Consider the following 13482-nt stretch of genomic DNA (forward strand, 5'->3'; position numbering starts at 1 on the left):
GGAAAGCACTTTGACCACTGGTCCACAAAATCTGAGAGGGATGAGGTGTGGAGCACGCTTTCAGAAGTCTTAAAAGGGCAACACTTGGATGCAGACACTACAGAACCCAAACCACCAAAAAAGAAAATCAAACTTCTGCCAGTGGCCTGACTCAGATTATGAAAATCAACATGCATCGGTCTGCGCAGCTTTGAATTGTTATCAAGCAGAACCAGTCATCAGCATGGACGCATGTCCCCTGGAATGGTGGTTGAAGCATGAAGGGACATATGAATCTTTAGCGCATTTGGCACGTAAATATCTTGTGACGCCAGTTACAACAGTGCCATGTGAATGCCTATTCTCACTTTCAGGTGACATTGCAAACAAGTGGGCAGCATTATCTCCTGCAACTGTAAACAAACTTGTTTATCTGAGCAATTGGCTGAACAAGAAATAGGACTGAGTGGACTTGCAGGCTCTAAAATTTTACCTTTATTTTTGAATGCAGTTTTTTGTACATAATTCTACATTTGTAGGTTCAACTTTCGTGATAAAGAGATTGCACTACAGTACTTTATTAGAGTAAATTGAAAAATGCTATTTTTTTTCACAATGCAAATACATGTAATCAAAAAAATATAAAGTGAGCACTGTACACTTTGTATTGTGTTGTAATTGAAATCAATATATTTGAAAAATGTAGAAAACATCAAAAATATTTAAATAAATGGTATTCTAGTAATCTTTTTAATCCCATGATTTATTTTTTTAATTGCTTGACAGCCCTAGTTTTACCAGATATTGTTTAGAATGCAATGGCAGAGATTTAAAAATAATTAGCCTGAAGTTAGGCTCTTAAATCCATATGTAGGCATCGAATGTAGTGTCTGGATTTTCAAAAGCACTAGGCATGCAGTTGATCCCAGTGACTTCAGTGTGAGCTGTTGGGTGTTCACCCCCTCTGAAAATCAAAAGGAGAAGGTGGGGGAAGAAAAAGAAAAAAAAAACCATGTCAAAAAGCCATATTCAGTTACCTGATTACCAGAGCCATCTCTAGCCCTAACACAATCTGAAGCTTCCTCCAGGCAGCCTTAAATTGTGCAACTAGCAGAGGGTCCTTGTGACTCTCTGGCAGTGCAAGGCTGTTTGGTTCAGTTCCTATCTGCCACACCTCCTCTGCCCCAAACATACCCCTTTCTCTTTAGTCTAGGAGACCTAGCTGTGCCTGCTTCCCACCCCAGACTGACCCCCCCCCCAAACTCCTAAACACCTTTTTGCACCCACCACAGCTGCTAGATTTTGAGTTAAAAGAAGGGGAATACTGACAGAAGGGAATGAAAGACACTGATGTTAATAAATAGCATTCTCCCAGAGAACATCTCAAGGAGGAATTTCAACAGTGAAATGTACAAAAGAATTCCCACTTTGGAGCTCCCTCTGCTGGCCTGAAGTTAACCTTTACTTTACTCGTCCCCTTTAACGCCTAAGCACACGACAAAACTAATTCCAGGTATTGGCACATGATTAAAAAAAAAGTTCAGTTGCATGTGTGTGTGATTACAGGGAGGACTCCTCTGGTGTTCCTCTAGGAAAGACATCTTCCTTAAGATTCACACCTATGACTAAGGCTAGTGTATGCACACAAATGCAGTATTGCTAAACCCAACAACTGAAAAATAATGAATCTAGCTTAAAAATCATAAGATTAAAATATACATGTTGGATTTTTATTTTACTTAGTTTGAGTCTTTGCGGGTTTCACATTTTCAAGCTTTCTTTAAGCTATAAGGACCAGAAATGGACACTTACCTTTTTTTTTTTTTTTTTTAAATAAACATTCTCACCTAGTAATATGACTCCAAAAGCTGGGGCTTTAATAGAAACACCAAATATTAAAAGTTATGATCAAATGAGATTTGGCAATACTGATACACACACGTTACCTATACACAGACAGCCATTGTACGAGGGTACAGGGCCTTGGGATATAGACAGTGGGTGCTTGTTAAAACTCTTGGGCTCTATGAGAGCAGGTATTCGGGGGAAGTTCCCCCAGGAGGGGCTGAGAAGCCACAAGTCATGTGATCAGGGAATCTTGTCAGTCAGCCTGTGGTGCACCAATGAATAGCCTAGACTCACTGTAGGAGAAGTGAGGACTGAGACAATACCCTGAGAGGTGGATGAGTGAGTTGCCTTGTTCAGTTTTTGGATCTTTCAGTTGGTGATAAAATGACACCTGAAGAAAGCAATTTGAAGTCATTTGACTTAGGAACTTCATTTTTACCTTTCCTTGCTGATGAACCTACTCATTGACACTTAGCTCATTTGAATATGCAGTCATGGCATTTGCAGATATAAATTAAGCATGTATAACTTTGTTCATGCATAGGCACATGTGAAAAATCTGTCCCACAGAGTAAAGAAAAAACAAAACATTAAGGGGACACCTTTTGAACATACTGTGTTCAAAAAAGGTGTGTAAAACTGAGGAAATAGGTTTAAGTTGTCTGCTATACAGGTCTGTACTTGCTTGTTTTAGGTGTTAAGGGCTTAGGAATGTATTACAAACATGTAAATTAATTTAAATTAGTAGCTTGTATATGCTAGGCACAATGCAGAAAAATACATCTGCCCAGCTTATAGTTCTGGAGAGTAACTGGTATCTGACATGTTATACACTTCAAAATATTTATATACATTCCACATATATAGTCTCACTCACACAGTGATATAGGAAATCAACACAAAGCATTGCTCAAATTAAATTACAGCCCTGAATTATAAAGTAACCTTTCCTAAGAACATACAAGCCCAGTTCTGTCTCCTCCTTGCGGGTCTAACCCAAAGCCCAGGGGACTCCTTTGATTTCAGTGGTCTCTGGATCAGTTCTTCATTGCTTTGAGCCCTTTTTGGTGTGTATTACAATAGCTATTACAATGAGGCCTTGTCTACACTACGAGAGTAGTTCGATTTTACTTGCATCGAATTTTTGTAATCGATATTGCAAAGTCGAACGTGTGTGTCCACACTAAGGACAGTAATTCGACTTTGTGCGTCCACACTAACGGTGATAGCGTCGACATTCGAAGCGGTGCACTGTGGTCAGCTATCCCACAGTTCCCGCAGTCCCCTCTGCCCATTGGAATTCTGGGTGTAGCCGGCAATGCCTTCTGGGTAACAAAATGAGTCGAGGGTGCTTTTGGGAAACTGTCGTCATCCGTCCATCACTCCCGCCCTCCCTCCCTGAAAGCGCCGGCGGGAAAACAGTTCGCGCGCTTTTCCAGTCATTGACAGCGCGGACGCCACTGTACTCCGAGCATGGAGCCCGCTGCGACCATCGCTGCAGTTGTGGCCGCTCTCAACGTCTCGCAGCTTATCATAAAGGTTTCCCTGAGGCAGATGCAGAAAAGTCAGGCAAGGAGGCTACGGCACCGCGGTGATGTCCTGAAGTCTGAGAGTAGCACAGACCTGTCAGAAAGCAGGCGACCCAGCGCCGAGGACATCACAGTGGCAATGGGTCATGTTGATGCCGTGGAACGGCGATTCTGGGCACGGGAGACAAGCACTGAGTGGTGGGACCGCATAGTGCTGCAGGTCTGGGATGAATCCCAGTGGCTGCGAAACTTTCGCATGCGGAAGGGAACTTTCCTGGAACTTTGTGAGTTGCTGTCCCCTGCCCTGAAGCGCAGTGACACCCGGTTGCGAGCTGCACTGAGTGTACAGAAGCGAGTGGCCATAGCCCTGTGGAAGCTTGCAACGCCAGACAGCTACCGGTCAGTCGCGAACCAGTTTGGGGTGGGCAAATCTACCGTGGGGGTTGTTGTGATGCAAGTAGCGAAGGCAATCGTTGATGTACTGCTGCCAAAGGTAGTGACCCTGGGAAACGTGGAGGCGATCATAGATGGCTTCGCAGTGATGGGATTCCCAAACTGCGGTGGGGCCATAGATGGAACTCACATCCCTATCCTGGCACCGGACCTCCAGGCCACCCAGTACATTAACCGAAAGGGATACTTTTCCATGGTGCTGCAAGCACTGGTGGACCACAGGGGACGTTTTACCAACATCTACGTGGGATGGCCGGGCAAGGTTCATGACGCTCGTGTTTTCAGGAACTCTGGTCTGTTTAGACGGCTGCAACAAGGTATTTACTTCCCGGACCACAAAATAACTGTTGGGGATGTGGAGATGCCTATAGTCATCCTCGGGGACCCAGCCTACCCGCTAATGCCCTGGCTCATGAAGCCCTATACTGGCGCCCTGGACACTGAAAAAGAACTCTTCAACTACCGGCTGAGCAAGTGCAGAATGGTGGTGGAGTGTGCTTTTGGCCGTCTCAAGGGGAGATGGAGAAGCTTACTGACTCGCTGTGATCTCAGCGAAACCAATATCCCCATTGTTATAGCAGCTTGCTGTGTGCTCCACAATCTCTGTGAGAGCAAGGGGGAGACCTTTATGGCGGGGTGGGAGGTTGAGGAAAATAGCCTGGCTGGTGATTACTCACAGCCAGACAGCCGGGCGATTAGAAGAGACCAGCGGGAAGCGCTGTGCATCCGGGAGGCTTTGAAAGCAAAGTTCCTGAGTGAGCAGGGTAACCTGTGATTTTATAGTTTGTGTACTGAGAAGCTAAACCTGCCCCCGTTTCTTTACCCAGGTAATGTTGACTATCCTATCCAGTTACATACCCCCTTCACCCCCCCTCCAACACACGTGTCGAAATAAAAATAGTTCTACTTTGTTAAAGCACACCGTTTTCTTTAATACTGTTTTAGCGGGAATTTTTTAAAACTGGGACGCAGACTGTGGTGCGGGGCGGGTCTAGTGTTGTGATGCGAATGCAGCTTCTAAACTCAAGGATTGACAGGCTCCGCTGCGGTGGGATGCTTGTTTCAACGGAGCCTGTCACCCCTCCTGATCGGGACTGTGTGTATGGGAGGTCTATTTGACTTTGTGGCAGGGGGAGGACGGTTACAGATCCCATGCTGTGTGGCTCTGTGATCCTGTCTAAGGACCGGCGCTTAAGATCTGTAACTGCCCTCCCCCGCCACAAAGTCACAGAGCAACCCACCCCCCCCAACATTACATCAAAACAACCTCCCAGACTAACCGGGGCAACTAGTCACTGCATCACTGCACTGTGTATGTGCCCTGCTGCTGTGCCTGCCCCCGACTATGTACCCTGCCAAAGGAGACTGTCCTGTCCAATTTCCAACCCCCTTTCCCCTCCTCCTCCAAAAGAACATGATTGAAACAGTAGTTAACAGAAACGAATTTTTTATTATCAACTACACATGGCATTGGGAGGTGAAACTTGGACGTGGGCTTGTGTCAGGCGGGAAGGAAAGAACTTTTCAAATTTTGGGAAATGAGAGCCTTCTGCTACTAGAGCTCTCTGCAGGGGTGGAGTGAGAGTTAGCAGGGACTCTGCCGCCTCTCCTTCTTTGCACTTTGGGTGAGGTGGGTATGGGACTTGGTGGCGGGGGAGGGCGGTTAGAGATGGACTGCAGCGGGGCTCTGTCCTCCTGCCTCCGTTCCTGCAGAACATCCACAAGGCGCCGGAGCGTGTCCGTTTGCTCCCTCAGTAGTCCAAGCAGCGTTTGAGTCGCCTGCTGGTCTTCCTGCCGCCACCTCTCCTCCCGATCCATGTTGGCTTGGTGCATTCGGGTCAAGTTCTCCCGCCACTGGGTCTGCTGTGCTGCCTGGGCTTGGGAAGAGGCCATAAGCTCAGAGAACATGTCCTCCCGTGTCCTCTTCTTCCTACGCCTAATCCGCGCTAGCCTCTGGGAGTGTGATTCCAGGCTAGGTTGTGAGACAGTCGCAGACGGGGCTGTGGAAATGGGAAAAAGGGAGTGAATTCCTCTGAAAGATAAATGTAGTTGTGAACAAAGAACATAGTCTTTCTCTGTGAACAAGACCATGCACAGCACCTTTCACATGCGCACTCAGCACAAGGTCGAATTCTCGGCCTTCGCATTCTGTGCCTGGGGTCTTGAACAGCACATTTGAGAAGCGAGGCAGCACAACGGAATTTCTGTTGCAGGCAGACATGGTAAGCCGTACACTTGTGGCAGTTTAAAACTTTTATATTACCACTGGCCTCATTTCACATTTAAATCAATGTCAGTCCCTGCTGCCAGCAATCCGGCAAGCGGGAACTCTGCCCCTGTCCCACCCCCTCGCGGCTGTCCCCGGGAATGATCCCTTTCGGCTGCCCCTCTCCCGCCTCCACCGCGTGGCTGCAAACCAGCGGTGACAGTTCTGTAAAGGAACGGGAAAGCAGTCCCAACACTAACATTCCCCTACCTAATTAAAAGCAGGTCACCATGGCCGACATCACCCTGATGAGGATCTCCGAGAGCGACAAAGAGAGAATGCTCCGGGAAAGCCTCCAAAGACCAGGGCCGTATGCCGCCCTGCTGTGCAGAGCAATGATCCCCGAGTACCTGATAATCTCGTGGCGCGGCAACGTGTCGTACTTCGGAGGACCCAATAAGGCCGCTCTCCCCAAGAACCTCATGCAACGGCTTTCAAGTTACCTCCAGGAGAGCTTCATCGAGATGTCCCAGGAGGATTACTGCTCTATCCCCGCACATATAGACCGCATTTTACTGTAGCTGCAGTAGCAGGGAATACACAGTAGAGCGGCTTGTGCAGGACAATCACTGAAAACCGGACATTGCTAGATTTCTTTTCAAAACTTGCACTGCCCCTTACTAAACCGTTAAGCGCCTAGGGCACACTAATCATGAACAACCCATTCTTTTAATTGTTAATATTCCTGTTTTGTTAAAAATAAATGTTTAGATGTTTACAACACTTACTGGCTGATCCTTCACCAGATTCTGTGTCCGGGGTAATGGCTGGGGACGCTTCGTAGGGGATCTCTGTAAGGGTGATGAAGAGATCCTGGCTGTCGGGGAAATCAGCGTTGTGAGAGCTGCCAACTGCCTCGCCCTCCTCATCTCCTTCCTCATCTTCCCCGTCCCCTAACATGTCTGAGGAACCGGCCGTGGACAGTATCCCATCCTCAGAGTCCACGGTCACTGGTGGGGTAGTGGTGGCGGCAGCACCGAGGATGGAATGCAGTGCCTCGTAGAAACGGGATGTCTGGGGATGGGATCCGGAGCGTCCGTTTGCCTCTTTGGTCTTCTGGTAGCCTTGTCTCAGCTCCTTGATTTTCACGCGGCACTGCGTTGCATCCCGGCTGTATCCTCTCTCTGCCATGTCTTTAGAGATCTTCTCGTAGATCTTTGCATTCCTTCTTTTGGATCGCAGCTCGGAAAGCACGGACTCATCGCCCCACACAGCGATGAGATCCAAGACTTCACGATCAGTCCATGCTGGGGCTCTCTTTCTATTCCCAGACTGCACGGCCATCACTGCTGGAGAGCTCTGCATCGTTGCCAGTGCTGCTGTGCTCGCCACGATGTCCAGACAGGAAATGAGATTCAAACTGGCCAGACAGGAAAAGGAATTCAAATTCAAATTTTCCCGGGGCTTTTCCTGTGTGGCTGGTCAGAGCATCCGAGCTCGCACTGCTGTCCAGAGCGTCAACAGAGTGGTGCACTGTGGGATAGCTCCCGGAGCTATTAGCGTCGATTTCCATCCACACCTAGCCTAATTCGACATGGCCATGTCGAATTTGGCGCTACTCCCCTCGTCGGGGAGGAGTACAGAAGTCGAATTAAAGAGACCTCTATGTCGAACTAAATAGCATCGCAGTGTGGACGGGTGCAGGGTTAATTCGATGTAACGGCGCTAACTTCGACATAAACGCCTAGTGTAGACCAGGCCTAAGAACATTGTCAGGAGAATGGCTCGTAGGCAATCAGGCCCAGAACCAGGGCTGAAGACCAGAACTGGAGTCTGAATGCCAGAGCCATAGGTCAAGACAGAGCTGGAATCAGGAATCAAAGCCAAGGGACAGAACCAGATTACCTGGATTCAAAGAAGGTAGGATCAGGGCTGGTTTGAGACAGGAGCAAGGCTGGGAAGAAGGCTAAGTGCAGGGCAGGATCTGGGCTGAAGCTGTGGAGGTGCAAGGCTTGGCAAGAGACAAGCACAAGAGGACAGAGTCCATTGGCATGTGTGTTGAGTTTAAGAACAGTCTTTCTAGCTTCCTCAGTCAATCAGGCAGGGTTGTCTATCAGGAAGCCTAATGGTTCTTTAGGGCATCAGGAGTACTGAGCAGAGACAGCTGGAGGGCCTTACCCTCCGATAGACATGAAGCAGTCAGGAGCGCCACCAGCTTTTTTGCCGCCCTAGGCAGCGGAAGGTCCCGCCCCCGAAATGCCGCTGCCACCCGGGTGGCCGAAGATCCGGCCGCCGCGGTCGCCACCCCCCAAATGTTAGCGCCCTGGGCGACCGCCTAGGTCGGCTAATGGGTTGCACTGGCCCTGGAAGCAGTATACCCCAACAACCCTTGATCAGAATTGGTCCTTTAGATGGCAAATTGCCACACACAGCAAAAGCTTAACGAAATGCATCGGGAAAAAGTAATGGCAATTCTTCCTTTTTTTTTTAATATTAAAAGTAATGTTTAATATTGGTTAGAAAAACAAGGTCAATTATACAGTACAGATTTTAATTAATTTATTATGGTAGCCCCCAAAGGCCCAATCAGGATTAGGGCCCCATTTTGCTGGGTGTTGTGGAACATAATTCCTTGCCCGGAAGAGCTCACAATCTAAAGAAAACAAATAAGTGAAGAGTAGGGGGATGAGGATACAACAGACAAGCAAATGCATCTGGTGAAGAATTAGCACAGCTTTATTATATGGATTGTATTTTTGTTTTTCATTGAGTTACAACTCATCACGCATCTAACAATGATCAGCAGGTTGGGTTCTGTAGGCATTATGACAGAGGTGATGCTTAAAGAGGAATCTGAAAGAAGATAAAACCCAAAACCCACCACTTTATCAGAATTTTTCACCATACAGACAAGGCAGCATGGGAGAAACAGTGGTGTTCAAGGGAAGCTGATTGATGTGTGGCAAAGGCCAGGAATGCTGGCAGAGCAAAAGTGTGTGTGGGGGGCTAATGTAGCAGGTTATTAGGGCATCTCGGTAGGATGAGGCTAAAGTTAAGCAGATCCTTAAAGGTAAAGAAAAGAAGTTTGTATTAGATGTGCCGGGCCGGCTCCAGGCACCAGTGCAGCAAGCTGGTGCTTGGGGCGGCCCATGGAAGGGGGCGGCACGTCCGGGTCTTTCGTCAGCAATTCGGCGGCAGGTCCCTCAGTCCAAATTGCCGCCGAAGAATGAAGCAGCTGCCAAAGTGCTGCTGATCGCGGCTTTTTTTTTTCCTTCGCCGCTTGGGGCGGCAAAAAAGCTGGAGCCGGCCCTGTAGATGTGGAGATGAAGAGGGAGCCAGGGGAGACTCAAAGGGTTTGATGTAGTCAGAGTAATGAATTAAGATGATTTTAGCAGCAGTATTCTGAATAGATTTGAGGAGAGCAAGGCTACAATAGTCAAGACATGAAATGTTGATAGGCTAAACTAATCCAAGCAGAGTGGACAAGGAGGAATGGCTCTTCCCCAAGGTTTCACTGAAAGTTCTTGCCTCAGTGGCAGAGAAACTCTTGGACATTTCAGCTACAAGGCCAAAACACCCTCACAACAGGAACATGCTAACCCTGGAGGGCCAGCATAATAGTAATCTGTTTGGACTGGACAGTGAGCAGGTGGCAACTGCCAAATATTCGGGAAGCGTTATAGACCATGCTGGAGGATGCTCGAAAGATATGGACACTTATAGCAGAAGCTGCTGCCATAAGTCAGGCCTTCAATGCTCTGTAGGGATGTTTTTTGAAAAAGCCAGCATAAGCCTGCATGGAAAGGATTTTTTAAAAATTCTTGTTTTCTAGATGGACAAGTGTCAAACTACAGAACTTCTGATTCCTTTTCATCACATAATGGCAAGCCCACTAGTATTTAGATTTCAACCCCATATGGAAAGTTTTAGCCTAGAGCAGTGGTTTTCAAACTTTAGGCTGCATACCTCTTCCCAAAGGTAGTCTACCACATACCCCGCATCTGAGATTGGGTCAAAATATATCTATGATTAGATTGCCAAGTCTTACTAAATAAAATGCGTTGTCTGCCATTACAGGAGTTTTCCTTGCATACCCCCGACGAGAACTTGTGTACTCTAGGGGTACTCATACCCCAGTTTGAAAACTATTGGCCCAGAGAAAAACTGCTCAGTTGCAAGCAATGATTGCATTAGCAGGGCTGATATAAACATTAATAGTAGTACAGTAGTACCAATGCATTTAGAGATGGTGGTTTAAATCAAGATAATGCTTAACAGACCAACATTCTGCTTCTAATGATTACATTAAACTAATGGGATTACAATGTTATTTCAGTGACATCACAAAAACTTAGAGATGGGAGATAACCGTTTCTAAGGGAGTGATTTAAATTAGGGCTGTCAATTAATCGCAGTTAACTCATGCGATTAACAAAAAAATTTCAATTAATTGTGCTTGTAATAGATTGTTTAACAGTGCGATTAACAATTTAAATTTATTGAATATTTTTGGATGTTTTTCTACATTTTCAAATATATTGATTTCAATGACAGAATACAAAATATACAGTGTTCACTATTTTTTATTACAAATATTTGCACTGTAAAAATGAGACAAAATAGTATTTTTCAATCATCTCATACGAGTACTGTATTTACAATCTCTTTATCATGTAAGTGCAACTTATAAATGTAGATTTGTTACATAACTGCACTCAAACAAAACAGTGTAAAACTTCAGAGCCTACAAGTCAACTCAGTCCTACATCTTGTTCAGATAATCGCTAAGACAAACAAGTTTGTTTACATTAATGGGACATAATGCTGCCTGCTTCTTATTTACGTCACCTGAAAGTAAGAACAGATATTTGCATGGCACTTTTGTAGCTGGCATGGCAAGGTATTTATGTGCCAGATATGCTAAACATTTGTATGCCCCTTCCTGTGTTGGCCACCATTCCAGAGGACATGCTTCCATGCTGATGATGCTCATTAAAAAATAATGTATTAATTACATTTGTGACTGTACTCCTTGGGGGAGCATTGTATGTCTCCTGCTCTGTGTTTTACCCGCATTCTGCCATATATTTAATGTTATAGCAGTCTCAGATGATGACCCAGCACGTTTGTTTTAAGAGCACTTTCACTGCAGATTTGACAAAATACAAAGAAGATACCAATGTGAGATTTCTAAAGATAGCCACAGCACTCGACCCAAGGTTTATGAATCTGAAGTACCTTCTAAAATCTGAGAGGGATGAGGTGTGGAGTATGCTTTCAGAAGCCTTAAAAGAGCAACACTCTGATGCGGAAACTACCAAACTGAACCACCAAAAAATAAGAATCTACCGTCTGCTGGTGGTATCTGACTCAGATGATGAAAATGAATGTGTTGGTCTGCACTGCTTTGGATCATTATTGAACAGAACCTGTCATCGGCATGGAAGCATGTCCACTGGAATGGTCGTTGAAGCATGAAGGGACATATGAATCCTTAACGCATCTGGCACATAAATATATTGTGACGCCTGCTACAACAGTGCCATGCAAACACCTGTTGTCACTTTCAGATGACATTGTAAACAAGAAGCGGGCAGCATTATCTCCTGCAAATGTAAACAAACTTGTTTGTCTGAGCGATTGGCTGAACAGAAAGTAGAACTGAGTAGACATGCAGGCTCTAAAATTTTTGATTGTTCTATTTTTGAATGCAGAGGAGTTGTTTTTTTACATAATTCTACATTTGCAAGTTCAACTTTCAGGATAAAGAGATTGCACAACATTATTTGTTGTAGGTGAATTGAAAAATAGTATTTATTTTGTTTTTATTATGCAAATATTTGTAATAAAAATATAAAGTAAGCACTGTACACTTTGTATTCTGTGTGGTAATTGAAATCAATATATTTGAAAATAGAGAAAACATCCAAAAATTTAAATAAATTGTATTTTATTATTCTAACAGTGTGATTAATTTTTTAATCACTTGACAGCCTTAAATTAATATTGCACTAATTAAAAAATGTTCCCTTACATTTCCCTCTTCACCTACAGAAGAGTGAACTTTTACTTCCAGATGATTTGAATAAAAAAGTTTGATAAAAGTTAGGAGACTGGTTAACTCAGGGGACTGATAATACAATAAGGAGCTTTTCACCTCCAGCCCACTTGCTTGACTCTAGCGACCTTGATAACAATATGATCCAACTCCCACTGAACTCAGCAGAAATTTTTCCATTGACTTCCATACAAACTAGATTGGACTGGACTGACTGAAAGACATCATCCCACTGCTGCTTGGTGGTCTTCATTCAGTTCCTATAGTTCTCATGAACAAAAGCATCTTTCAACACCTATATGAATGTTATAGGAAAGCAGGAGTGTCTGTGCTTTCAGGGAGTCCACAAGCCTGAGTTCTGTTGCAGCTACAGTAGAAACAAATTCAAGGTGAAGGGGTCCCCATTCCAATTGGGAACCCTATTTTCCCACCAGCCTCCCAGCATTCAAAGCGAAGGACTGCCAGCAAGAGCATCCATGCTGATCTCAACAGTTAAGATGAAGCAGGAGAAGAGAGGTTGAACTTTAACATAATCAGAAGCTGCAGTTCCTTGCCCCACTACATCTGTGTTCTGTCACCCTTAACATAAGTGATCCCAACTCTTCAGCGATGCATTATCTTATGTGTTATGAATACACAAATCCTTTTATTTTTCTTATGGCTTTCCCTTTTGCTGAGGGCTTTTCTAGTCCAGGCTAGATGGTTTTCTAATCCTTATTTTATAGGCAGCATACTGAATTCTAGTTCTTTTAAACACAAGCCACTTCTGCAAAACTTGTTAAATTAATAGCCTCGTAATTCAAAATGGGCCTGATTAGGAAAGTTTCTCCGTGTCATACCTGAACATTTGCTTTCTTGGCATAATGAGGGCCACAGATCTTTGACACTGGAGTACTCTGCTCTGTTCAGCTTTGGAGGCAGACCAAATCTTTCCAGAGAGGCAGGGAGGCATGGCTCCATCTCTGAGGAATCACAAGATTTAGGAAAAAGGCTTAAAATCTCCAGACTGTCAGGGTCTGCCTCTGTCAGTAGAGAGGGTTCCATTTCTCCTGAGTTGCTAGGAATCGCTATGCCCCATGCGGAGTTCAGCATGACAGAGAAGGAAAAGCAGACCTTGTCTCCTGCATCTCGCCACTGATTAGGTGCCTGCATGGAGATCTGCGCCTGTTTTTTTCCCCCCTTCCTTCTTCTTTTGCCCTGAAGCCAAATGTAGCTGGGGATGGGAAGGCAAGTCCAAGGGGGGGCACATGTGCCCACATGCACTTGTATAGCTCAGTCTTTTTGCTTGCATCTGCAAACAGTCCCAGGTGACTAACGGGAGGGAAGCAAACAGCCATGTTGAGGGGGAAAGAGTAGGTCTGATGGTAAGTGGGAGTGGTGAAGGGGGCAGTGATGGTGGTGGCAGGGGG

The 13482-nt window shown here is 45.5% G+C and overlaps 2 protein-coding genes across 3 annotated transcripts in view; both read right to left on the reverse strand.

The window, feature by feature from the left end:
• Positions 1 to 451: 451 nt before the first annotated feature.
• MCM9 (minichromosome maintenance 9 homologous recombination repair factor) overlaps positions 452 to 13482 on the reverse strand; it is a 117700-nt gene continuing 104669 nt past the window's right edge. For both annotated transcript variants that reach the window (XM_065588400.1, XM_065588399.1), the window contains exon 12: positions 452 to 943. In XM_065588400.1, the coding sequence (XP_065444472.1) occupies positions 935 to 943 (9 nt within the window). In that variant the 3' untranslated portion in view covers positions 452 to 934. The remainder of the gene's footprint in view (positions 944 to 13482) is intronic.
• Positions 5240 to 7517, reverse strand: LOC135982328 (uncharacterized). Its single transcript, XM_065588396.1, has 2 exons — positions 6804 to 7517; positions 5240 to 5809 (listed from the first exon to the last, which is right to left on the reverse strand). The coding sequence occupies exons 1-2, from the start codon at positions 7378 to 7380 to the stop codon at positions 5334 to 5336; spliced, it is 1053 nt and encodes a 350-aa protein (XP_065444468.1). The 5' UTR covers positions 7381 to 7517; the 3' UTR covers positions 5240 to 5333.

This window comes from Chrysemys picta, chromosome 3 (genome assembly GCF_011386835.1).
Source record: "Chrysemys picta bellii isolate R12L10 chromosome 3, ASM1138683v2, whole genome shotgun sequence".
Lineage (NCBI taxonomy): Eukaryota > Metazoa > Chordata > Testudines > Emydidae > Chrysemys > Chrysemys picta.